This window comes from Rhipicephalus sanguineus, unplaced genomic scaffold, assembly GCF_013339695.2.
Source record: "Rhipicephalus sanguineus isolate Rsan-2018 unplaced genomic scaffold, BIME_Rsan_1.4 Seq12402, whole genome shotgun sequence".
NCBI classification, from domain to species: domain Eukaryota; kingdom Metazoa; phylum Arthropoda; class Arachnida; order Ixodida; family Ixodidae; genus Rhipicephalus; species Rhipicephalus sanguineus.
The window spans coordinates 31,460-58,770 of record NW_023614551.1 but is presented as its reverse complement, the minus strand read 5'-3'; the positions used below and the strand labels follow the sequence as shown (position 1 = coordinate 58,770).

At 45.6% G+C, this 27,311-nt stretch overlaps 1 protein-coding gene across 1 annotated transcript; it reads right to left on the bottom strand.

The window, feature by feature from the left end:
* LOC119376509 (ribonuclease Z, mitochondrial) lies at positions 1-24,055 on the bottom strand (the record flags this gene model as incomplete). Its single annotated transcript, XM_037646314.2, is given in 15 exon segments — positions 1-94; positions 785-909; positions 8,402-8,499; positions 8,606-8,735; positions 12,636-12,801; positions 12,892-12,943; positions 13,677-13,737; positions 15,249-15,307; positions 16,375-16,442; positions 19,820-19,930; positions 21,741-21,795; positions 22,844-22,908; positions 23,055-23,125; positions 23,208-23,258; positions 23,676-24,055. Coding segments are annotated over 15 exon segments (1,496 nt in total), but the record flags the coding sequence as incomplete, so codon positions are not given.
* Positions 24,056-27,311: the final 3,256 nt, after the last annotated feature.

Below are 27,311 nucleotides of genomic sequence, written 5' to 3'. Positions count from 1 at the left end.
CTGACATTGATGAGAATGGCACTGACGTTGCGGTCCTTTCCGGGAACCGCAGACGCCGTACCGAGGAACAGGATTTCCGGGTGAGAGGGCTTGCCTGTGGAAAAACAGCGGCGTTTCGAGTTGCATTGAAAAGATGTTTGGTCGTCACTTGTGTAAGCGATGGTAAGCGATGAACCTTGTGTAAGCGATGAACCATCACTTACCCTTGTGTAAGCGATGGTTCATCAACAGAAAGCACAATGAATGCAGTGGAAAACCAATTAAAAGATTCTAGGATTTCTATGAGTTTTTGCAAGAAAACTGCCACCATTAAACCCCATGAACACTTACACTTGGCATTCAATCAAATATTGAACAGTGTACTGTATTCAACAGGAAGTCAACAGATAATGGAGTTTGGATAACAAGTGCCATAACAGAATGCCCACCATTAGACTGCGTAAATACGATGCTTTATAAATGAACATCAGTACATATTATACAGTAGACTCTCAGTAAACGAAGATCTCTCGCTGCTTAGATGGAACAACTGCTCCTATACTAGGATAGGTTTCGTATATGAATAAAGAAACCCTGTTCATCTCTCAGTAAACGGGACTCCTGTTAAACGGAACATATGTCCTTGGTCTCTACAGGCTCCGTTTATTGAGCGTCTACTGTATTGAAAGCAGCACAGGTTTTACAACTTCTGTACGCAAGTGTCTGTCATACTACACACTTGCTTAGGAAAACAAACACAGACAACAAGCAACGTTATAGCTGCATTTAACAAGATGACGCTTACCAGCTGCTTCATCTTTCTTCGATGCTGCAGCAGCCTTCAATTCTTCCAGCTTCTTGGTAAAGCCGTAACAACTGCAGTGGGCCTCCTCCACGTAGGCCTCTGGGTCCACGCAGACAACCGAGTCCCTGGAGTTATGGACAAAAAGAACACAGGAACAGTTCGAACAAACCTAGGCATTGAAGCTAGAACATGCAGTGCATACCTACTGCAACTGAATTATGGAACACATTACCTGAGGATATTGTGAATGAATGGGATTCCAATAAATTTAAGCACCTACGGTCATGTTTTTTAAACCCTTGATCTACCATTACTGCACTCTTACTTCATGTCTACCAGTTGTACTGCCTTTATGTATCGCTTTTGGAGTTCAAATGTATACTGTATTTCTTTTTTTTTACCATTTTATAATAATGACCACAGCATTCATTAGCCATTGTTACTAATGACCATAGTGTTACTGATGCTCTTGCCTCTCCCCTTATGTAATACCCTAAAAGGGGTATTACATAAGGGGGGGGGGGCAATAATGATTAAGGGACAATTAATTACAGGACAATTAATTAATTAAGGGACAATAAATTATGATGATGATGATGCAGTTCCAGCTGTCTTTCTGTTGTGACTGCACATTGGACATTACACTAGAAAGGTATGTCTTTATGAAAGTACTACCTCAATCTTGCAGACGCGAAAGAGATCCAGTGAATGAGGTGCTTCCTAATCCAAGGGTGAAGTGGCTAGGATGTATGTAGATTGCAACAATAAACAAAAGTCACAGTTTCGCCCACAAGGGCGAAGCAATGAATGCGATAGCAACAAATTGGAACGTCACACAAAGAACGGCAAGCAGCCCAAAGCTTACTGCACGCTGCTCAAGCACAAAGGACGCATCAAAAGAATGCACACAGGGCGAGCGCGAACTAACAACTGTCACAGCTCAACACTCGCAGTGCACTGCTCAAACACAAAACAGGGCATATGAAAAGAATGCACAGGTATACAAAGGACTAGCACCAACTAACTGTTACAGTTGTTACTTCAACTAGCCCCTACTTTGGCTGTTCTAGCTAGCAGCTCACTCCTTTTGTAAACGTGGCCGCTGCAGAGAGCTAAGTGATCTTCGTGCGGTCTGTAGCTTCCACGCAAACTTTGTGGTGAAAGCACAAGACGTACAAACCTCCCCCCTCAAGAGATAAGTGCGCGAGCACAGGCGACCATGCCCTGTATGTCAAAATACAATTCTGAGGCACACATCCCAACTCCAGCAAAAAAACTAGAGTTTTATAATTGGGGACCCAAGGAGCTAGGGCACCCAAGAAATTTGCGAGCCACCAGGGCGCATGCGTAGAACCCAAGGCACTCTTGAGCTCTTGCACTCATGTTGTACCAAGACCCAAAAATTGAAAACTAGTGTGGGTCGCCGGTGAGGTGACTCAAGCACAGCGCGGGCAACTACGCAGCATGGCCCGCGTCTCGCAGAATTTTAATTTTGCCACATGTGGCATCCCGTGCATTTGACCCAATGCCGCCTGCGTTTGATCCATCTCTCAAATGCTGCTGCTTTTCCGAACACAAGAGCAGCCTACCCAATGCAGCTACTAGAGGGGCGACTGCCTTTAAAGCGCGCCCTTCATGCCATTCGCAGGTGATAAAGAACATTTAATAATGAACCATTAGCATGCTGGAAGATGTATACCGTGTGGCGCAATTGTCTAACGCAGCGTGCTGTGGGGCGAGAAGTCACAGATTCAAATCCCCTGTTGCGCGTCGGAAAATTTGTCTTCTGCAGTATTTTTATTTGTTGCTATTATATGTATGGTGTGTATATATATTATATATATATATATATAATATATATATATATATATATATATTCAAATGGGGGTTGTGCTTGAAGCAGGTCTACACGTTGCGTCGCGGAAGGCTTCTTGCAAGTCAGGTCAGGTTACCAGCGAGCGCGAGCGCGAGCGACAACCACAGCCACCGATTGTCGTCTTCCTCTTTCACACAACAGAGCGTCTGTCATTCGCATTCAGTACAATTATTCCCCGCGCAATAAGGAGCCATCCTGGCGACCTAGGGGCCAGAAAACACAGGAGGATCGTAGCACTGTTTGAGTCTGGACACGTGAACGATTTCCTGGCCACGGCGGCGATGGTCAGAAGATGGTTCCAGTGGCTCGATGAGGTAGTTCACCGGCGAAGTCTGCTGAAGTACACGATATGGACCGTGGAACTTGGGGACCAGCTTGGAGGAAAGGCCAGTAGTAGTACACGGCACACGCAGCCAAACGAGCGAGCCAGGATCGTAGGTAGTAGTGCTAGTGGACGCGTCGTGGTGGTGCTTCTGGCGCCCCTGGTCTTGTGTTGTGAATGAGCGTGCAAGTTGGCGGCATTCTTCAGCATATGTAGCTGCTTGGGATAGAGTTGTGGACTCTGAGGCATCGGGTCGGTACAAAAGAATAGTGTCCATAGTACAAGAAGGCTCGCGTCCGTAAAGTAGGAAAAAAGGGGAGAACCCAGTAGTGCTTTGAATGGCGGTATTATAAGCGAAAGTAATAAACGGTAGTACGCGATCCCAATTGGAGTGGTCTGACGAGATGTACATAGACAGCATGTCGCCGAGAGTGCGGTTAAAGCGTTCCGTCATCCCATTGGTTTGAGGATGATAGGCGCTTGTGGTGCGGTGGACGACGCGGCACTCACGCAGCAATGCTGTGATCACGTCTGAGAGAAACACACGACCGCGATCACTCAGCAACTCTCGAGGGGCGCCATGACGAAGGACGAGATGGAGAATAAAAGTGGCAACGTCCTTTGCTGTCGACGAAGGAATGGGTGAAGTTTCGGCGTACCGTGTGAGGTGGTCGACGGCAACGATTATCCAACGGTTACCATCTGCAGTGCTGGGAAGGGGTCCGTAGATGTCGAGGCCGACGCGGTCGAACGGTCGGGCAGGGCACGGCAAAGGTAACAAGGCACCGGCGGCGTGTTGAGGGGGAGTCTTGCGTCTCTGGCATGTGGAACATGCCCGAACGTACTGTCGAATGAAACGGTACATGCCACGCCAGTAATACCGAAGCCTGATCCGAGAATAAGTTTTAAGGAAACCTGCGTGGCCGCATTGTGGGTCGTCGTGGAACGTCGAACAAATTTCAGACCGGAGGTGACGCGGAATGACGAGTAACCACTTACGGCCTCCGGGTGTGTAATTTCGGCGGTACAGCACGTCTTCGCGAGTGGTGAAGTGCTCGGCTTGCCGACGCAATGTCCGAGAAGATGGAGAAGGGGTCCGACCAGACAGAATGTCTAGAATGCAAGCAAGCCAAGGGTCCTTGCGTTGCTCAGAGGGCATGTCGGAGATGGTGAGGGCGGTGGTATCACAGGTAGTAGGTGTGAAGCTGGCAGAGTCAGGAGACAGGGGTGAACGGGAGAGGGCGTCTGCGTCTGAATGCTTGCGGCCAGAGCGATACACCACGCGGATATCGTATTCTTGGAGCCGTAACGCCCATCGGGCGAGGCGACCACTTGGATCCTTTAGTGACGACAACCAGCACAGGGCATGGTGGTCAGTCACGACGTCAAATGGGCGTCCGTACACGTAAGGCCGAAATTTCTCAATCGCCCAAATAATGGCAAGGCATTCCTTTTCAGTGACAGAGTAGTTGCTTTCGGCTTTGGTAAGAGTTCGGCTTGCGTAGGCAACGACGTACTCTTGGAAGCCATCTTTCCGTTGCGCAAGAATAGCGCCTAGCCCGACACCACTAGCGTCTGTGTGGATCTCAGTGGGTGCAGATGGGTCGAAGTGTCGCAGAATAGGAGGTGACGTGAGGATGCGACGCAGTTCGTCGAAAGCGTCGTCACAAGGGGGAGACCACGCCGAAAGATCACTAGAGCCAGCGAGGAGCTTGGTCAAAGGAGCGATGATGGTAGCGAAATTGCGGACAAAGCGCCGGAAATAGGAACAAAGGCCGATGAAGCTTCGGAGCTGTTTCATGGTAGTTGGTTTTGGGAACGCGGAAACGGCTGTAAGTTTGGTGGGGTCGGGAAGAATACCGTCCTTCGAAACCACATGCCCTAGAATCGTAAGCTGCCGAGCGGCGAAGTGGCACTTCTTCAGGTTCAATTGCAGTCCCGCAGCGGAGAGGCAAGCAAGAACTTGCTCGAGGCGGGTTAAATGGGACGCGAAATCGGTAGAAAAGATGACAATGTCGTCTAAATAACAAAGGCAAATATTCCATTTGAGGCCTCGAAGGATCGTGTCCATCATACGCTCGAAAGTAGCAGGCGCGTTGCAGAGGCCGAAGGGCATGACTGTGAATTCGTAAAGGCCGTCGGGCGTAACAAAAGCCGTTTTTTCGCGATCGGCCTCCGCCATGGGCACCTGCCAGTAGCCAGAGCGCAGATCTAAGGAAGAGAAGAATTCTGCTCCCTGTAGGCAGTCTAGGGCATCGTCGATGCGCGGCAGAGGATAGACATCCTTGCGCGTGATACGGTTGAGACGGCGGTAGTCCACGCAGAACCTGATGGATCCGTCCTTTTTCTTCACCAGCACAACTGGAGAGGCCCAGGGACTGCTGGACGGCTGGATTATTCCACGCTTGAGCATATCGTCTACCTGTTGATCGATGACACGACGTTCGGAAGATGACACACGGTATGGACGCTGTCGCAATGGTGCATGTTGACCGGTATCAATACGGTGGACAACTGCTGACGTTCGACCCAAAGAAGGCTGGTCGTGGTCGAAGGAGGCTCGAAAACGCTGAGGAGTTGGACAAGCTGTTTCTGCTGCACAGGCGTAAGGTGGGAATCGACAGCTTTGCAGAATACGTCGATAGGATCAGCTGTGTCAGTTGCAGAAGTGATGGCACAAGGCAGAGTAGTGATGCCGTGTCTCCAAGTGTTGTATCGTCGAAAATGTCAGCAAAAGTAGTGAGGCTCCCCAGACATTCGCCGCGTAGTAGGAGCGACGGGCAAGCAGAGACGTTGCATGCGTAAAGTGCCGCAGAACCATTGCAAAATTTGATGACGGCAAACGGGAGGACGAAGGTTCGGTGACGCGCACTCGTTACAGATGGTTGAAACAAAACAGTAGAGTTAGTGGCAGCAGGCGAAAACACAGGCACTAGGACGGCGGACAAAGGCGCGATGTGGACGTCAGCTGCGGCAAACACTTTAGGGGGACTGCGGTCGTCGAGGTCAGGGCACGGATTCGACAACGTCAGTTCAGCACGAGCGCAGTCTACGAGGGCCTGATGGGTTGAAAGAAAATCCCATCCTAGAATGACGTCGTAGGATGATCGCGGAAGAACGACAAACTTGACGGCATACCGAACATCTTGAATCACAACACGAGCTGTGCACTGAGCCGAAGGCGTGATGTAATGCGATGTCGCTGTACGCAGGGCAAGATTCGTAAGCGCGTGGTCCCTTTCTCAAACTGCGGCACAATTTCTCACTAATGACAGAAACGACGGCTCCTGTGTCGCAAGTGCACGACGGCGATACCTTCGACTACTATATCAATTTCGTTGGGCGGATGAAGAGGTCTTGAAGAGTTCGACGACAACCGCATTCTGCCTCCGGAACTGCGGCTGTCAGTTTTTCCTCTCGTGCGGGGCTAGGTCGGCGAAGCATCGGAGAGATGGTCGGCGACGGGGCGAAGACGAACGGCGTGAGTCGAAAGGGCGTCGAGGGGAAAACGAGTCAGCGACAGCCGAAGAAAGTCGTTGGGAATGCTGGGCAGCCTGATAATTGGAGGAAGCCACACCGTCCTGAGACTGGAAGCTGCGACGTCGACAGTAGCGGGCTATATGCCCCGCAAAACCGCACGCGAAACATATCGGCCGATTATCAAAGGTGCGCCATGGGCTGACGGCAGAAGGTCCGGACGGCGAAGTAGGATGGGTACCACGTGCGTGTGGGCGGCGGCGTCGTGTAGAAGGATCCGGTGGCCCGGTAGGCGCCAGAAACAGATGGAGCCTGTGGTCTGGCAGCGACGGCCGCGTAGTCAGCGGTGTAGTGGCAGGCGGTGATGGTGGTAGTGCCTGCGCGACTGCGCCTGAATGACCTGACGAAGACGTGGTTCCAATGATGTCGCTGGTTCAGGTATTTGGGCGACAAGGGAAAGTTGACGGGCAACTTCCTCACGGATGAACTGCTTGATCTGTGGCAGTAAAACGGTGTGATCATCAGCGACGTCATCGACAAGGGCGGAAACCTCAGCTGTAGCCTCGGCAGCATGGCGCGTCGAGACACGCTGTTTTCGCAACTCGTCGTACGACTGACAGAGTTGGACCACATCGGCGACAGTCTGAGGGTTGCGAGCGACAAGCATCTGGAACGTGTCGTCGTCGACTCCTTTCATGATGTGCTTTATCTTGTCCATTTCGGCGAGAGATGGTCGACGCGCTTGCATAGGGACAAGACATCTTCGATATAGCTCGTAAACGTCTCGTCCCGGCGCTGGACTCGGCTACGCAAACGCTGTTCCGCGCGAAGCCGGCGCACGGCGGGACGACCGAAGACCTCGGTGATGGTTGCCTTAAAGGTCGACCAATTGGTGATGTCAGCCTCATGGTTTTTAAACCACAGGCTGGCCACATCAGCTAGGTAAAAGCGCACGTTGGTGAGCTTGTCGCAGTCGTCCCATTTGTTGGAAGCGCTTACGAGTTCATACTCAACGATCAATCCTCGACGTCGTGCTCGTCGTTGCCGTGAAATACGGGCGGGTCGCTTGCCGTGGCACGCCAGTACAGAAGACTGTCGTTGTGGTGGCAGCAGCTTGCGAAGGGCCAGGAGCAGTCATGTTGAAAGGTGATGGTAGCGTCCGATTGCGAAGTTCCAGGATGATGGGAACCCCGGCTCCTCCACCACTTCAAATGGGGGTGTTTTGCTTGAAGCAGGAATACACGTTGCGTCGCGGAAGGCTTCTCGCAAGTCAGGTCAGGTTACCAGCGAGCGCGAGCGCGAGCGACAACCACAGCCACCGATTGTCGTCTTCCTCTTTCACAACAACAGAGCGTCTGTCATTCGCATTCAGTACATATATATATATATATATATATATATATATACATATACACACACACACACACACACACGTACATATACATAAAGGGACATGACAGCGACGGCAAAAACCAACAGAGAGTGTCCATATAATTGCTATCGCAATGAAAAGCATTGTACAGGTCGTGTAATTGTTAATGGGAACACTCCAGTGAGCGGCTCGAACAGCATTGAGTGCATGTGCTGGCTGAATTATGTCCATTCACTGCACAGGTTTGCAAAAATGTGTCACCGCGCTGTAACGATGCAAGTGCGATGTTTGCACAGAAATAAAAAAGCATGTTTGCTCGTACAAAGACACAAGGCCTTTGCCAGTTGCAAGCACTTGCCGTTCACAAGACGACAAGAATTGACGCTTCCATTCCGATTTTTGAACAAAACAAAAATGAGAATTGCGGTAATTAAACACTTGTTCCCGTAATAAGCATTTATTGCTTATTGGACCATTCTGTAACCTGAAATTTGGTTAGTTAATCTATTGTACTGCTCTCGTAAGATCCAAATTAAGTGTCACTGTTCCTAGAATGGGTGCGAGACTCACCTCTGAAGTCCGTATAATGGCCGAAGCTTGTACCTTAACAACGTCTCGCCTACAATGCAGTTCAGTTCGGCAAGCTCCTTGGGGAGACCAGAAGATTCCTAAACAAAATAAAATAAACAATTTATGAATCATGACACATAGCTAGCTAACCCCTCTGAATTCCTACACGTGCCATGGGGTACAAAAAAGAAAAAGATGTCTCACCTCTATATGCAGCAGCGGGAATATGGATGAACTGAGAAGATGGAGGCGATGCTGTGCTCGATGAAGCGCAATGCTGCTCAGAGAGCTGGCGCACTCGTTTAAGACCAGGTGAGTCGTGCTTGCAGGAAACCTGGAATGAGGAATTGCGGACCATAGTTTGACATGCATAAAGGGGTCCAGAACCACTTTTCGAAGTAATCATAGAATGTCCTCAGTATCAGAGCTTATTGCCTTAAGAATCGATTCCCGCAGAAATTTCTCGAATCGTTCAAGAACGAGTAGAGTTACAGAGATTTGACACACGATTCAAGCGCTTTCTCTTTCTCTCGTCCCAACAAGCACGCTGGAAGTGACCCAGGAAGGGAGGGCATGGGGGAAAGAAGTTATGTCATCATGAGTCATGACCTTAAGTGCGCGTGATGGAATGCGATAGCTCATTATCTTTCGTTGCGATTCCTGTGCGTGAGTGCAGCTACTGTGTAAGGTTAGCAGACTATGGAGCACAGCGCTGGTGCGTGGCAAGAAGCGCATCTGATCCAAATGTCATTCTTCATTTATGTCAGCTATTGGCCAATACCATGCTATCTGTTGTTTGACGTCAAACAGCAGGCGCCAGCAGCTCAGAAGAGAGTGAGCACAGGCCTTGGTATGAAAGGAGGGCACCTGAGAAAATGGCTACTTTACGCTCCGCTTCTAAACTAGCTTGCCACGCATGACTGCAGGATTTGGCTGAGCTGTGCATGGCAGTGTCTGCTCTCTGCAGGATGTATTTTCTCACCAAGCCTGCAGGGTAGTTCATGTCGCCTGTTCAAGCACTGTGCACAGCTACCGAGGCAAGACAAATGTCAGGTTCAAGTGGCAACAGCACATCCTTACAGGCACAAGTGTCAGAGTTGCTGCTCCATAGAGGTGTCAACATTCACTTAACACGTTCAAAACTTATGCAATGTATTCATATGTGCGTTATTGTTTTGTCTGCCAAGGATAGGGGCAGGAACCATGTTAAGCTGCTACATAGTAGCTTTTTGTTCTTGTCCTTGCGTTTCTTATGTTGCTGACACTGTTCATGCATGTCAAATAAATTGATTGATTGGCCGATTGATTGATTGATCAAATGGTTGAAAACAGCTGCAACATAGCTTTACATACCATCTCAGACGTTGTGCTTTGTGAGCTGTAACAGCCTGTCTCGAGTCAAAATTCCACACATAAAGGGCGCCGCGGCCCGATGGAGAGCAACAACAAAGCAGCGTGAATGGAAACTATATTAGCAAATTCTTGTGAGAAAAAAATGAAATGCTTGAAAGTTGGCAATACTGCTTTTCAAGTGAAATACAGCACTTGAAAAGCAAATTATGCATGGTGTTCAGGCTGCTTTGCTTCTTAACATTTTTTTCCTTAAGGACCCCACTGGCGTGACATATGAATATGTTCTGAGTAGGGGTGTGCAAATATTCGAAAATTTTGAATAACGTTCAATTATATTTGGTACTCGAACCGAATAGTACACATTAAGAATACCGAATAATTTTTGAATATTTTTCTAATGGTAAGCAGCGATGAAAAACACCTCAAAGGAACGAAACATTGGAACACAGAGGGGTAACGTTTCTTGTTTTAACCATCGAATTACCGAGATGCATGCAGCCCAAGATTTTATGGGACTATCGACACTATCTTGATTACACGATGAGGGTGTTTTTGCTTAAAACTCCAGCGTCACCAAAGCGACACAGTTATGAATGGACTATCTTCATCATGACATTCATGATGATGTTTACTCGTGAATATTGTCTGACATTTATATATCCGTTTTATTTAAAGCTGTTGACAAAGTGCCACCTTGAACACTATAGTCATTCCTGTATTTCAACCTGCAGTTACACAATATTTCTAAGTCTACAGTTGCTACTGTATACAAGCTTGCCTCGGTTTACAAAATTGTGGTTCTTTTTTTTTTGCTGGCTAAAAGTAATCATAATGTTCGTTTGTTAAAGCTAGTGAACATTTGTTTCAAATAAAATGTTATGGAATTCTTAGGCTGTTTCGAAAATGGTTAAATAACCAGTCTAGGGCTGCTTTGAAAATGGTTGCCTTACTATTCGAAAAATATTCTATAGTATTCGATTCGGTGTCATCGCCATTCGATTCGTATTCAATTCGGTCCTGAAATGAACTATTCACACACCCCTAGTTCCAAGGCAAAGGGTGTGAAGATGACAACAGCAAAAGAGATGCAAACACATATATGTAGGCCACAGCGTCCAACAATGTTGCTAAATCAACATACTCAGTTATCCATCCTAACGTCATTTTACCAAAAAATGAAAGAAAAAAGAGGGGTTGGCAAAAGAGGCGGAGATGTGTACTGAAATCAACACCCTAAGTGCCAAAAGTTGTGATTCGGCAGGTGCACGCTACACGGCACCACGATACCATCCAACGGAAAACCTAGAAGCTTCCCGAAATCATGTATAGTAGGGATGGGCGAATATTCGGGCGTTTCGAATATTCGAACGAATATTACAGTATTCGAATTCACTTCGATAGGAGTTTAGATTATTCGAAATTTCGAAGTATTCGAAATGAACGAATATATGTATACATTTGACCGCACATAACCCCCTATAAAGGTGGTTTCACTGCAGCATCAGGTTGCTGTACCGTGAAACAACCCAGCCAGGAGAAATTTGCACTGCCGCGAAGCCACACTTCAAGGTTAAGTGTACATATTTTTTTAAATTTAAAAGCGTGTTATATGGGTTTATATGTGCTAAGTATAGTAATTTTTAACTTGTAACGTATTGTACCACTTATAACTCGCACCCTATTCCTATTTAAGTTTTGATACCCCCCCCCCCCCCAATTCAACGTTTCTTCCACTTCATTTCAAACCAAAAAAGTGACATTCACTCATACCTAGTTCCAATTCTTAAAAATATTGCGCAAGGGTCGTGACGAAAATGCTCATTTCTCATAATATGTGGTGAGTACTATTCTAACTATTCGAATCGAAATTATTTGACCAAACCACTATTTGCTTTGGATTCGCTTCGAACCTCAAACTTACTATTCGTCCATCCCTAGTGTATAGCATCATCGTGATGCCATCAACATCAACATGCAACATCAACATGAAAGTTCATCAACATGTGCCTGAAGTCGTGTTTGATGAAGAACAGTACACACAGCAGCAGCACTGCATCTAAAAGCAAGCCGAAAACACTGTCGGATCTTTTTTTTTTGTGGTTTTCGCGTGATGGTCCCCAATTTTTCTTATGCATCACTATTCCAACGATATTAGTGACCTTTCTCTATTATTTAATATGTGGGAATTGTTATTTTATGAAAGCTGGTACAATGCATTTTTTTTCATTGATCCTGTCGATCCTTCATGTCATTTCTTTGCTTACAAAGCCTCTGTTTCTCTGTGAAAGTGACACTACAAAAACCTCCAAACAGTGTTCCATCATCCAGGCTCTGGTTAATATTTTCCTCCGGTGACCCCTTAATCCTTTGAGACGGCTTGTACGCATGGCTTTGTACGCATTTGTGTACACAACTTGCTTTTGCTAGCTGTTTTGACTAGTGGCTAAGAAGGAGCAAAATACATTCAGGCTTGGATGAATTGAACCTCCTGCATAGTAAATTTGTATTCATTTAACTTCATTTTGCAGTGTACTGTTGCATATGATCACTTTACTGAAGGCACTGCCATGTTCAACGAGTCGTTCGACATGCCACTTTCTACGAGCCACATCAAAAATGTAATTTTTCTTTGCTCTAAGTGTAAATAACCTAAAACGAAATTACACCATATTTTTAGACTGAGATTTGATTCTATTTATCCAAGAATAGAACATGAATGACTTCAGGCTAAATAGAGATTTAATTACAATTAATTTAATATCAATTACTATAAAGCATAATTAAACATAGCGAGTTCTTCACAGGTTGCATCTGAAACGGTTAACTATGACAATCAATACTATCTGCACAATGGTCATCTTGTACGAGACGTGAACTGCACCTCTTGATCCATTCCATGTACAAAGGGTGCCTCATGACAGACGATGGGGTGAAGTGGACGACCACCTTGGCTGCGTGCTCCTCTCGGCTGGCCGTGACTTGGTGGCTTTTGAACGGCTCGGCTTCCAGCAGTGACTGCAGGTAGTCTTCGGAAGGGACTTCGACGACTAGGAATCCAAACAGTGAATCAGTCAACTGGATATGAACTTTAACCAGTGCAAACGGAAGGCATGTTCGATGCTTGTGCAACAACTCACCTATGAATACAGGGCCAGCTTCTTCAGGTGACACCACGTCACGTGACTTGACCTGCAGGCAAACAATGAAAGCCGGTACGACTGATGAAATGCATTAGATTCAGCATGCCACGAGTTTACACAACAGTGACATCATTGGCCTTTCAAGAAAGCCTGCTCGTCATAACACAAAAAAATCTCACAAAGAAACAATGTTCCTGCAACCATTACTATTACAGTTGGACTGAAACGGCCTGCCACTGTGTATAAGCCACACCACTGCAAAATCGTGAAAAAGAACCAACGGGCAGTCCTGCCATAGGTGCGCGCAATAACTTGTAGAACATATCACAGTTTTCTTTCTTTTCATACCGCAACCAAACTGCGGCATCATGTAGCACTTTATACTTTCAATAAATGCACCTCGCTGCATACAGTCGAACATGTATATATCAAACCCACATATACTAATGAATTATTGTGCACATTGAACAGTTGTAAAATTCCCTTGAAATATTTTCGATATATAACATATTTTATATATCAAATTACCTACCTATATAACTTCTCTTTGATCCTCCTCAGATTCGATATATCCGGTTTCGACTGCATTACAAACCCGTTTGAGATGCAACGCAACTCTAAGTGCGTACTAGCTATTCCAAATACACTCCCTTTGCACATTACAGTGTACGTACAATCGCAACGTTTTCGATTACCATGCAGTCCATAAAATGGCTCAATCCAGTGTACAACAAATTTTGCGGCTGCAACTGACAATAATGTGTGCCCAAATTTCAACTTACAACTGTGCCATCAGGAAGTGTCACATCTCGACCAGACTTCAGTTCGCCCAGCAGAGGGCCGCTGCAGACAAAAAAAAATTAAACATAGCAGCAAATATATGGATAATTTAGCTCCTACTTATATAGACTGATTAACATGACCAATCATTTTGAAAGTGAAGCATCTGTTTTTTTTTTTTTTTGCTCTTCTCACTTCATGAGCACCGTGCGCCTGGCAAAGTAAAGTGAATGAATCCCAAAGACAGTATAATAAAAAGCAGTGACTTGGTCTGTTCAACCTAACACAGCACAATGGAAAGTTTGGCAAGCTAATTTTGACCCATGACACAAAAAGGCATGAAGAAGATAACGAAACAGAATATAAAAGCGTCGTCCTTAGATTTCTATTCTGTTGTCTTTTTCAGACCTTTTTGCGTCACGCTCCTATACTCGCGGACAACTTTTCTTGGCAATGAAGGGAAGTCTACAAAGCCGAACTACGCATGTGCTACCGCTGAAGAATATAGTCCCACAATTGCGTCCGTGTTTTCTGCGTGAGAATAAAAAAAACAACTATACTTTACTTTCTACAGGTCGTTGTTTGAAAAAAGGGTCAGCACGCACCAAGGAGATATTTATATTTGTTTTATTTCATGCAGTTTCATTTCGTGTTTTTGCGCGTGTGAGCACGTCGCACCTTTTACGTGCACTTCACATTCAAAATGGCGTCTTCGTCTTCAGGTGAGCTCTCGTCACCCTCCAGCTTTTCCGACGCCTCGCCGAGGGAGCTTGTGACGAATTTCACTAACAAATGACTGTCTAAGCCTGTGACGGCCACTCGAATAATCAAACGGCCATCACAGGAGATACGGAAGGTTCACAAACCAAAACTAAATTCGAAACACGCGCCGTACCGGACTACATCGCGGAGCAGTACATGTGCAGTAGCTCCGCCCCCGTAGCCTTTCCTTCATTGCCAAGAAAAGTTGTCCGCGAGTATAGTACCTCGAGCGTATTACATGTACCTGCGCAAGGCTTCTGATGTTGTTTGTAACGTGTACCAGTCGTGGTGGCAGCCCGAGGTCATAGTACCCGCACACTTTAAAGCATCATATGACAGAAGTAACGAATAAGTGCTGCCATCAGCCTATCTCAGCAGATCTTCCGGGAAAGCTATCACCTGACATTAACAATCACCTATTTGTAATTAATGACCAATGTTAATGAAGACATCCTTTATGGGCCTCTTTCATCCATATTCTGTAACGAGGTAAGTTGCTGCCGATAAACTCTGGCCCAATTAAACTACTGCGCATGTTACCAGGCTAGTGTTGGCTACTTTTGGCTATTGCAATGATAACCTCAATACTGTTTTCATTCAATCTTATTCAAATAACTAAGCTGACTACAAAAAAAAAGTGTTTTTTTTTTTTTTTTTTTTACTGTATCACCACCACCATTATTCAGTGCTAGCCTGTCTACTTTGATAATCAAACGATTATTTGCATAGTGAAAACACGTTTACGTAAACTCTGTTATGCAGAAGTTCTTTGTATTGGTTTTACGAGGACACATCTATGATCAATGACTTACGGTGGAACACCGAAGCTCACACACTTCTCCAAGTTCAACTGGCCCGGTCTGCTGTGAGGCTGAAACAAAAAGAGGTTAAAAAGCCTGCTGTTGATATAGACCACAAGAACCTCGTTTACAAAACTTAAACAAATGATAAATTAGAAGAAGTTGGACGTCTAGAACTAGTACTAAAATAGTGAGAGTCACTCAATGTAAGAGGAACTGACTCAAACTGCTCGCTAGAAAATGGCACTTTTAGATTTTCTGTTAAATATGTAGACCTCAACCTATGCACTTATATTGATTCATTCCGTTAGGGTGGTAAGCTTGCTGTACATGGTCTCTCTCTCCACAAGCTACCATCACTTTAAACTGCCAAGTGTGGTACTGGTACCTTCAGTGTCATCGTCATCGGTTTGCAAATATTCTTTCAATCCCATGGTATGCAAGGCACCTTTACCTAAATTACACAGCAGATGCAAAAATGAACCGGCACTTACTGTACAATTCAGAAGGCACTACCGAAATGATTTGAATTACTTATGAATTTAAGTAGTTAAATCGCAACAGTCTTTGTCTGTACATGCCGAGCTGCTGCAAGTACAGCTACTGCACCTCTGTAAGGCAACTGACCTTACTCTCCACGTCGCCTTGTTAAGAAAATAAATTTCGATTTCAAATTAAGAATATTCCTGGGTTTTATGTTCAAAAACCCTAATGGACTACCGGTGCATCATAGTGGCTGCTCCCTGCTCATTTTGACACCCTGGAGTTCTCTAACATGCAACTGAATCTAAGTACATGGGCGTTCTACATATAAGTACACAGCCACCATGGCGAGGAGTCATACCTACACCCCTGCACTTATTAACGCAATGCCATGGCGGCTAAGCTTCCCTGGCAGGTATGATACGTAGAATTGAATTGATGCAGAGGGGTCTTGGACTGCCTTTGCAAACCGTAAAATTTTATAATTCCATTATGGACTGCCCTTGCAGTCTATGACCAAAGAATGTGCTATTTTTTGGTTTTAACCAGAGCACAAAATATCTGTGGAGTATCACCGCAGTAACCGGTACTCTTAACTATATCAGTCATGATGCTATGTGGCAAAACGTCCTGAGTTCACAGCGGGCAAGCTTACCTTGCAGATGTAGGCAACCACAGGAGCACTGTCAGGGTCATCTTGCGAACATCTCCTTGGCCTTTTAGCTGCAATCCAGGCGAAATCCGCAACCAAGAAAAGTTCAGAAGTTTTGCAAACAGCAAAAGGAGGAAAGAAAGATGGCACATTGAGCATTTACCTTAATCCCAATATAAAAATAACGAGTGTTCAAATTCAAATCAGGTTTTAATACACTGATGTGACACAATCGATCATCAATCAATCATATATTACAGTGAAGCTGTCTTAGTCTACCTTGTGCTGTCATGTTAGTAGTAGTAGTAGTATGTAGTATAGTAGTAGTAGTAGTAGTAGTAGTAGTAGTATAGTAGTAGTAGTAGTAGTAGTAGTAGTAGTGTAGTACAGTGAAACCTCGGTGATACGAATTTCACGGGACCACCAAAAATATTCGTATCATCGGAAATTCGTATCACGAGAAAGCATGGAAAATTAGCATGCAACAAAAGAAAGCAGGCGTACATTTTCATTTATTGTTTTTCAGGGCCGCAGCAACGTCAGGAAGAACCTTGAAGGTTTGTCAGTTTAAGTTTTTAGATGTCGGCAATCATACCATAAATACGGCCCGTACGCGTATTTATTTAATGAACCAGGTGCGTTGGTGACCCGCGACAGTAGTAGCCTTCTAAATTTAGTATTTTTTTGCATGACACCGAAGTACTGCAGCGAAAGTAACAAAAGAAGCGCGTTGGCGCGATGGATCAAGGCCACAAAATTACAGAACCACGGTCCTGTGTTATGATTTTGTTATCGGGAGGTGTTGAGGATGTTTTTTGGCAGAATTACGGCCGAGCCCGCAAAAGCCACCTCCACGGTCGCGCATGTTGACGTTGTGAGGCTTTGAATCGTTCGCCAAGACCGTCCTCGCCTTCTTTCGGTCCTCGTCCGCCTTTCATGGGATGTCTGATGCACGAGGCAGGCACGTGTGAACACAGTACAACGACAGCAGCCCGCGTCGAAGCGTTAGAAAAAAAAAAAGCACGGCGCTATAATGTCCTCTGTAATCTAAACGCGAAGGCCCACGGAGGCACATAAGAGCCTCAAAGATTCGCGCACACAATCTCGGAGGCCGTGACGCGTCTCTGAAGGTTTATTTGCCGGTAAGAAAAGTGTTTTTCTTACACCTTGATTCTGACGATTCGGCGGTGCGGCGCGCATGCCCACGCTTGCGTTCCCGCGCCGCACGTGCTTGGCGCGTCTTCCGCGACAGCGCGGACAGCACCTTTTCGTGCCTGGCTGGGTAGGTAACGTTCGTATCAAACGTCGCTGGGTGAAAATCGGTTCGCAACAACCGTACTTGATTACACTGAAGGCCAATGGGCCTTGGCCGGGACCAACGAAAAATTCGTATCACCCCGAAATTCGTATGAGCTGTGATCGTATCACCGAGGTTTCACTGTAGTAGTGTAGTAGTAGTAGTAGTAGTAGTAGTCATCACACAGGTCACGTGACCCGAGGGGGGAGTGAATAAAGAAATAAAACGAAATGATGGCCACGAAGATGATGCTAAATTATGATGATGCCAATGTGGTGCTCAAAATGTGTAAGCACATGTATTTCAAATCTATTGGCAGATTTATGACACCACACGATCTCGATAGCCAATCATGTACAATTTCGCGCTTACAGCTTTACTGTCCGAAGGTTATCACGGCGTGGAACTGACTGAAACTTTTTTTTTTATTAGACATGAATACAATTATAAAGCACAAACAATCCAGAGGCTATGGGAGAGACAACGTAGTGGTGGCCCTTACATAAGTTTTGACCCACCCTGGGAAAATTAATATGCACCTAAATCTTCTACGCGAGTCTTCTTGCACAGGGGTCGTTAGGTGAGCTAGTTGGTTCAGGAACACTGTGGCAGAAAAGCGCAAAAAAAAGGGACAGTGAACACGCAGGACACAGTGCTGTGTCCTGTGTGTTCACTATCCCATTTTTTGTGCTTTTCTGCCGCAGAGTCTTCTTGCATTCCACAGCCCAGCTGAATGAACTCAGTACAGCCGGGAGTCAAACCCACGACTACGGCAATCAGCTGCGTTCCCAGCAGCCGACTGCCGTAGCAATCTGAACCGCCACAGCCAGTGAAAATGGGTCTGGAACACCTGTCAAAAACAGTTGCTGCATTTCTGTATGCAAGGCGATCATATACAGAAAACCACATACATAAAATGTGTGCCAAAGTTGCAGGGTTGGCTTTCTCACATCGCTAAAATGTCCGACGGTTGAGCTGGACATTTTGGGCTAGTATTACATGAAAAATAAACAATGAATCACGTCTTATTTGCTTGAATTTGCCATTTTAATATGTAACGCAAAATAAAAACTTGGAGGGCGCTGGAGCTTCGCCTTCAGGCACAGAATGCGATAGCATAATCGGGCCCCGTGCGCACTGCCTTCTCAATCGCTAGCCCGATATTGCTGCTCAATGAGCATCGTGCCACAAGGAAAGGAACGTCTGCGCGTGTGACACTGGCCGTTTCAAACTATCCTAGAATGCCTACTGCGAGTAGAAATGCGAAGTGCCCACTACGCCATAATTCTTCCTTCTGCAAATGGGCGAAGCAGCCACTGCGCGTCCGTAAGGCAACACGTGCTCCCGCGAAGCTGCACACTTTGTTGATGCTGTTGCTGATAATTGTGATTAATTATGCCTGTGCGATTTGAAATTTGTGGGCCTTTAGCCGAACCACTCGCGCAATGCACATGTTTTGACACCTGGCGCGATTCTACGCTTCTGCCACACAATATTACATGCGCTAACGAGATTCCTTCCACTACATGACATTTGCATGGGGTTCTTTTCCGAAACAGTTTCAAGCAGTGGCGTGGCTCTGCCGTAGAGCACCTGCTCGCCACGCAGAAGTCTGGGGTGCGATTCCAATTCGAACCGAATATTTCTTATTTACTTATTTGCATCTGTTTCAAATTTTCACTCACGGACAACGTGGATGTTTCATTCACAACCAACGACACAAATGCTGACACCGGAATTTCTGTGAAGCGAGCTCTTTAATGCTATCATGTTAAAAGGCAATGCTCAATCACTTCACGTCTATGTCGGCAGCCGACAGTTCAGCTTCAGCTCTGTGCAAGAGCCAAAATGTCCATATCTCAGCTTTTAGATCTTGTGGTTATCATCGTACAGTTTTGTCAACTAGGATGTATTACAATGATAACACAAGATATGACAGTTTTGTAAAAGTTAAAAATGTAACCATAATGGTAATAAACAGATGTCAGGTTAGTATGCCTTAGTACTCAATGGCATGATGTCTCTTTCCAGCCTCCATCTCGTTTTCTTTTTTGTACCATACAAAATACGCAGAAACACGCTGTAGCAGAGCCTTTTGAGTAAAATGACAACGGCATTGTAAAGTTTGATGGCAATGTAAAATCCACTCACCGCCATTTTCATCAGTTTGAGAAGAATCTACGGCTTCGTCCAGGAACAAAGGGACGTAGACAACCTCCATGCAATTGTCTGAAAACACCTTGTCCGATGGGTTTCGCTTGGCTGCACACAAAAACAAAACGAGACGCGCTTTTGTAAGTAACGAGTTCAGGCAGGAGCACCTTGGCTTGTTCTCAATGCACATGCGAGAGCAATGACTGAATCAATGGACTGAGACTAAATGAGGACAATGTTTTTGACGTAACAGCGCACAGCTAACACTATAATTACTACTGGCCCTTTCCGTGTAATTACTAACTATACTAAAGTTCGTCATTACTACAGTTGCTCTATCCTTATAAATTACTAACAGCCAGTTTCATTACTCCATGCCTACTCGATTCTTTTCCACCAACAGCTATTTGTTACCGAAACCTAGAACTAATTGTGGTAAATTTACTACTATCGGTTCAGCCACCCTACATTGGAAATCATTACCATGCGATACTAAGGTGTTCTCTCATTTCCACACACCCAAATCAAACCTTTGTAATTATTTGCACTCAACATAATCATTTCGTCATCACAGTTTTTTTAATACTTTTTGTAACCAAAACATTTTACAGTGTTAATCACTCATTTAATACAGTGTCTAGTTTGTTTGCATTTAGCTGCTTTGTACTTACATATATTGCTCATTTCTTATGGGAGGCTCCCTATACAGTCTGTTGACTATAGGACCTCCCTCTGCATCTGTATAACCCCATTTGTAATACTCTTATTATGCACAATGACAGAACTCTGAGCTAGCCAACGTTTGCCAAAGCTACCAGCAGTGCTTGTACTACACGGGTAAGTACATTAGACCGGGGCACCACTGCTCACAAATCGTGCAGGGGGGGGGGGGGGGGGGTGAGTCACTGAGACGTGCTTTCACATATATCCTTGTGAAGCAACGTCCACATATATGGACCCAACTTGTTTTTGCCAGCTCTTCGGACTAGCAACCAAGAAACAGCAAGATACATTGTGTATACGACGAACTGAACCTTCTGCATAACCACTGCGCCCTTCCTTGACTTTAATGTGCTGCGTACGACTGCAGCTGACCACTTCAGTGAAGGCACTACGATGTGCGATTTCTCGGTCGACATGCCGCGTTCCGAAACCAACATAAAAAGTGCTATTTTTCCTTCCTCTAAACGAATACAACCAAAAACAAGTTCTGCATGCATTTTGAGCATACGATTTAATTCTTTCTATGCAAAAATGGAACATGACTGACTGCAGAATAATTAACTATTAATTACATGTTAATTATGAACAATTAGCAAAACTCCCACAAAACAACGTATTACTTCCAATTACTTTCTTGGAATGTAATACTGAGTGCCTTAGAATTATGTTGTTGCATTGTGCAAATTTGACACATTTGCAGACAGTCGATCATAATCCCAACCTGAAGGCCATATAAAACGTGTTGTCACAGCTGACAATAGTTTACAGACGCAAATGTAGGCAAAAGCGCACACTGTTCGCATAGAAAACCTGCCAACCAGAAACCTGTACATATTTGTAAAGCGAAGTAAAAGGTTGCAGCTGAGGTATAAAACACATAACACTGTTAATAAGGGGCAATCTTTTCTATTGCATACATGTAATAGTTCGTGTATCCTCTTGTTGTGTTTCATGATGTGTAGGTATTGTCTTGTGCTTGATATCGCCTTCTCTGAATTGTAATGTCTCGTAATCTAACATCTGAGATCACTAGTTTTGTATTTACCTCTATCTTGCCGTACTTGCCATTATGTTTTTTATTGTTAAGCAACTTTGTATACACTTTTCTATTTGACCCCTCCACCCCCTTTCTTACACAATGCCTTGTTGCGGTGTGTCAGATATGTGTAAATAAATAATAACTTTAAGGACGTACTTATCGTTATGTTCTGCAGCATCATGAATCCCTTGGTCATTTCGAACAGCTGCTCCTGCAAGCCAAAAATGTTAAGTTTTCACAGAGGAATGTATACATAAATATGCTGTTTTATTGTCATCAGCCTCTACAGTGCACTCCAAAATAATACATCAAAGAGCTCATGAATACAGTGATCTTTCATAATTGCATTGCATACACACATCTTCACTTCTGAGTGGACCCGTGTTTCAAAGTTTGATAAGTGTGCGATGAGTGTTTCACGAAAACTGGTTGGGAGGTAGACTGGACGTTTGCTAGCAGTGCTGGTATGATGTGACATGACAGGTTCGCTTCGCTGTATTTCACGTTTTATATCAGGCATGCTTTTTTTTTAGTGGTTGATGAGACGCTTTACAAGAATGCTAAACGCTATGTAGCTGAGGTTTTCTCGTTTGGCGTTCGTGTCAAGGAAACATGAATAAGTCCGCATTCTGTAAACTTCGTGAAATTTGCGATTAATTCCGTAGTGTGTGCGTGTCTTTCGTAATTCTGAAGATTCAAGAAATGCGGTAAAGGCAAACTTCCAATTAGGAGAATGAACTGGCACCTGGAAATGGTGTAAGTGGAGGTACAAAGCCTGCATGATGAGTGGTACTAAGAAATCGCATTGTCCTGGGCTGATAAGCGTTGTCACACTTTCATCTTTTTTATGTGTTCTCTCTTAGGCTTGTTTTATAACAATCAATTCATGCTGTGCAGTGGCACATCAAAGGTAATAGGTTACTCACTTTGCCGACTGCCTACAACCGTGAAGAATTGGCGAGGTAAGAACGAATACTATAATTTGCATGTTATCTAGACTGGCTTCTTAATGCCTGACTCATATAAAAAGCAAAAAAGCTTTTTGCCAGCGAATGATGCTAATATAACTGGGAATGCACTGAGTGATTGGGTGATATTAAACCGGAGTGTATGCTACATCCATCTAAAATGTTTGCCGCAACATAATCCCATAATGTGCATTGAAATTTCTACCTCAGAACAAGCCGATTTAACGAAGGCCATCTTTAAGCCACTTGGTACTCTTCAGCACACAAACGGTGACGTGCATTAACTGTTACCATGTTCGCTGGGCCGTGGACAAAGAATTCCGGTACTCCGATGTCTTGCACCGTCAAAGCCAGCCCTGCAGTGACAAACGTACATAATTTATGTCACAACGTGCTGCAAATGGTTCCACATAACCTAACAAACCTGCATACTATATTATTCTTCTTTCTTTGTGCTTATAACCTTTAGGAAGGGCAGCTTAACAAAAAAAAAATAGCTTACCAGGGAGCCCGCCAATGTTCTTCCATTTATTGTGGGTAAAGAAGAGGTGCTCCAACTTGGACAGCTTCATCCTGCGTGAATGTCAACGTGTTGTTGTTGTGGAAAAACGCCCACGACAGCCCACGCAAGAGTTGGTATCGGTGCTGTACTTACTTGTGCTCGGTCGCCAGCCTCTGCGTACCCTCTCCGCAGTTGAAAAGGTATCTGCAACGATAAACGTGCGTCAGTTTCGCATTCAGCACTTTGACGTATACATCTACAATTCGTGATCGGGTCGCGTTACTGCGGACTGTAACCATCACAAGCTGCGAAAGGTGGGGGGCGGGATCCCTCGGCTACCATATACGGACGGCACAGTGTATAATTATTGACAACTGATTGACTGTAGTCATTACGAAAAGCTGAATGCAAGCGTCCGGCTCGCTGGCATTTCATTCAACATCAAAAGCGCTCGGTGTTATCGTCGGTTTTCAGTGTCGGTTGAGCCACTGGTTGAGCACACATCAAGCGCAAAGCTGAATGAAGCAGTCTTTTTTCTTGTAACGGAATAGGCGATGAAGAATGTTGAGAAGTTGGAATAACACAGCAACCGAGATTTGAGGAACAACGTTCGTAGCTTACCTCCCTTGATCGGTGCTGACGTAGAGAGACTGGGGGTTTGCCGGTCCCCCATTTCCGAGGACCCACAGCGATATTTCGGACGGTCGAGGCTTTGGTTTATTGGCGTTCTTGGCCTTGGCATTGATGCGCTGTGCTCTCAGTTGTATGGCAGCGGTCGGCACTTTCGGCATGCTTTCTATGATCTTGAGCAGTCGCTCGGTGGCATCCGCGTTTGACTTACTGTAAGCGCGACGAAATGCTGCTTGGGGACAAAGAAGAAGTCTTTGCACGAAGGGGAGCGAGGCTGTCATTGGAGATTTCGCGACTTGGTGCCATACATCGGACGGCGCTGCATATGCTGCAATGCGCTACATGAGCGCGGCCATGTTGGATTGCCCGTAGCGCCCTCTCGCAAAAAAATGGAAATAGATGCCGCCATTTCGCTTTCGAAGAGTCTCTTTTGGCGGGTGCGACTGTTTTCACAACAAATCCGTGCAGGGCGGGGCCTCGCCTCTATGACGTAGGCACCATTTTCTTTCTTTCTCTCCGTTTGGCGGCGCCGGCGTCGTACTGCAATGCCAAAAACTCTCACCCCGCCCGCCGGAGGCCACTACTCTCCCTCAGGCACTGGCCCTGACGGACAGGAATGCAAAAGCCGTTGCCACCACAAAGACAAGGCTCCAACAGTGGTGGAAGTGGTGCCAGAAGTGAACTCTTTCGTGCTTTCGTTCTTTTTTCTTTCTTTTTGTCGTTCTTTTTCTTTCCTTTTTTTTCTTCATACCCAGGCTAGAACACACCATATGTGTCCACCCGCTACAAAGGGCAAAGCCACAAATCATCATCATCATCATCATCATCATCACAATTTTTGTTTTTCTTTTTTTTTCTCTCCGTCTCTCTCTCTCTCGGTTTGTGGCGCGAGTGCTGTACGCCTTGCGGCGTACCGCAAAGATAAACGAGCCCTTAGAAAAATCATCTCCTTTCCTTCGCTTTTCTCGAGGATGCTGGACTCGGACGCCATTCTCTCCCCCCCCCCCCCCCCCCTCATTTTCTTTTTTCTCTCTCATACCTTTTTTTTTCTTGCTTTGCCATACTCTTTTCACTCTCATGTCCCTTCATTCCCTAATCCCCCGTGAGTGTATACACTCCATACCCAATTTTCATTTCCATTTCCTTCTTTAAGAATCAACCCCCTCCCCGGGTGTATGCGGCGTGTTTTGTCTTGTTTCGCTTGTGGCCGAAGGCGCGGAATGCAACGATGCATGAGTCTTCTGACCGTCAGAATGTGATCGAAAATACCTCCAAGGGTTACATCATCATGAAGACGGCTACTCCCACGGCTACCTGAAGTCAGACGATGAGCTTAAGCTTTTTGAAAGGTCCTTGGCTGTCGTCAACGAGAGGTATGCTGTACGGCATCAACGAGACCTGAACAAGTCGTCTAAATGTAAGGATGTATCGATTGCTTCTTAATGTGTCGCTATGCGCGTTGACTTAGCATTGAAAAACGCAGTAGTAACCCGGCAGAACGACTTGTTTTCAGTGAGGGTCAGTGCAACACTACACGAACGATTTGCGGTTTTGAAGATCGGGTTATCATTTTTTGGTTACCAGTTTAGAGTTTCCTGGCACCGATTTATTTCGGTTTGAGACTTTGAGTGGAGTGTTGTTCTGGTTACCGGAACAACCCGAGCTTCAGAAATTTAGATAACGTAATTGGAAACTAGCTGTTATTTTTCCGGTTGCAGTCATGATTATAACCGCGCATGCAAGCAAAGGTGAATTGTAAATCACCCAGACTTTTTGTGAGGTTTTAAGAAGTAACAATTTGAAAGGAGCACCAACAAGCTACCGTTTGGTTGGGCTTGGCACTTTAATATAATACGACAAAAAGCTCGGCGCCTTGCTCTAGACGTCTAATTCACACTTCTAGCAGGACCACGGATTGCGCCACGGCCGTGTGCCGACATGGAGTACTGTCACACTGCAAATAGTGTCTCGTATTGCGCACGATTGCTTTTTCAATGTTAAAAAAAAATGCACAGATGCATACAGAACAAACGCCCAGCGCAGCTCTGCCTAGAATTCAAAGCACTTATGTGAGAGCACAGGGGCGACTTAATTCTTTTTAAGTCGCGATTTTGCTTGCATGCGAGGTTATATCATGACTGCAACCGGAAAAATAACAGCTAAGTTCCAATACGTTTATCTAAATTTCAAAGCTCGGGTCATGTTCGCGTAACCGAACAAAACTCCACTCAAAGTCTCAAACCGAAATAAATCGGTTGCCAGAAATCTCTGAACTGGTAACCAGAAAATGATAACCCGATCTTCAAAACCGCGAAACGTTCGTGTAGTGTTGCCCTAACCTCACTGAAAACAAGTCGTTCTGCCGGGTTATCACTGCGTTTTTCAGTGCTAAGTACATAACTCTCGTTGACGGCAGCCAAGGACCTCTCCAAAAGCTTAAGCTCACGTCTGACTTCACGTAGCCGTGGGAGTAGCCGTCTCATGATGATGTACCCTTGGAGGTATTTTTCGATCACATTCCGTCGGTCAGAAGGATCGTGTATCGTTGCTTCCGCGCCTCCGGCCACAAGCGAAACACGACAAAACACGCCGCATACACGCCGCGTACCCGCTAGCGCCACAAACCGAGGAGGGCGCTGAACCGAGAGACGGAGAAAAAAAAATTGTGACCACCGCGACGCCGGCGCCGCCAAACGGAGAAAAAAAAGAAAAGAAAATGGTGCCTACGTCATAGAGGCGAGGCCCCGCCCTGCACGGATTTGTTGTGAAACAGTCGCACCCTCTTTGGCACGAAACCGTAGTACGCTCAAGCCACCATACAAAAACCGCCTTGATTGATCGAATACCCAACCCCCAAGAGCATGGCACTACAGCGCTGCAGCCACTGCAGCTTCAAAATGAAGCGTGCATAAAAATGCACGCTTGATGCAGATGATGCAGTACCTTGTTGAGCACCCTGAGAGCATGCCTATAGCATGTCTGAGTAAATGTGGATCTAAACTCAACGGGTAGATAGAGCGCGCCTACGTAATTTTGACATTTGAACACCTCACGCATCGTACTGCGATCCAGTTTTCTGGCCCACTCCCTAGTCACACTTTGGATCGCAATCAAGCCTAATCTTGATCGAATCCCTCAATCGCGATTGGTTCTCTTCCCCAGCCTAAGCGCCAAGGAGCCAATCGTATTCAAGATAATAGATCGCAATCGAATGTGCCCGCAGTCACACAAGATTGCTGCGCTGGCACTTTCGATGGCGTGCTTCCACTGTTGGTCTAATTGTTGAACTAGATGCGCATAGGCTCCATTTTCTGTTCTTGTCGCGGTGGTCGCGGCACTATGATATGTCTAAAGCTATACTCTTGCTCGTTTTGGGGCACAGAGTTTTTCACAAGACGCACTATACCTCAGGGAACCGTAGCTCAGTAAATCTGCATTTCCTCCCGGTTAACAGCGTCTACAGTGTTCTAGAAGTTACAGCGTCTTACCAAAGTGCAGTTTCTACACTTTGGCCATTCTGGCCCAGACCTGCGTGGACTGTGCATCGATTGCGTTCAGATCGCCAGTGCGGGCAACTCAAATTATTTCAGGCAAACGAAATAGCTACATTAAGCGTACGCTGCTTTC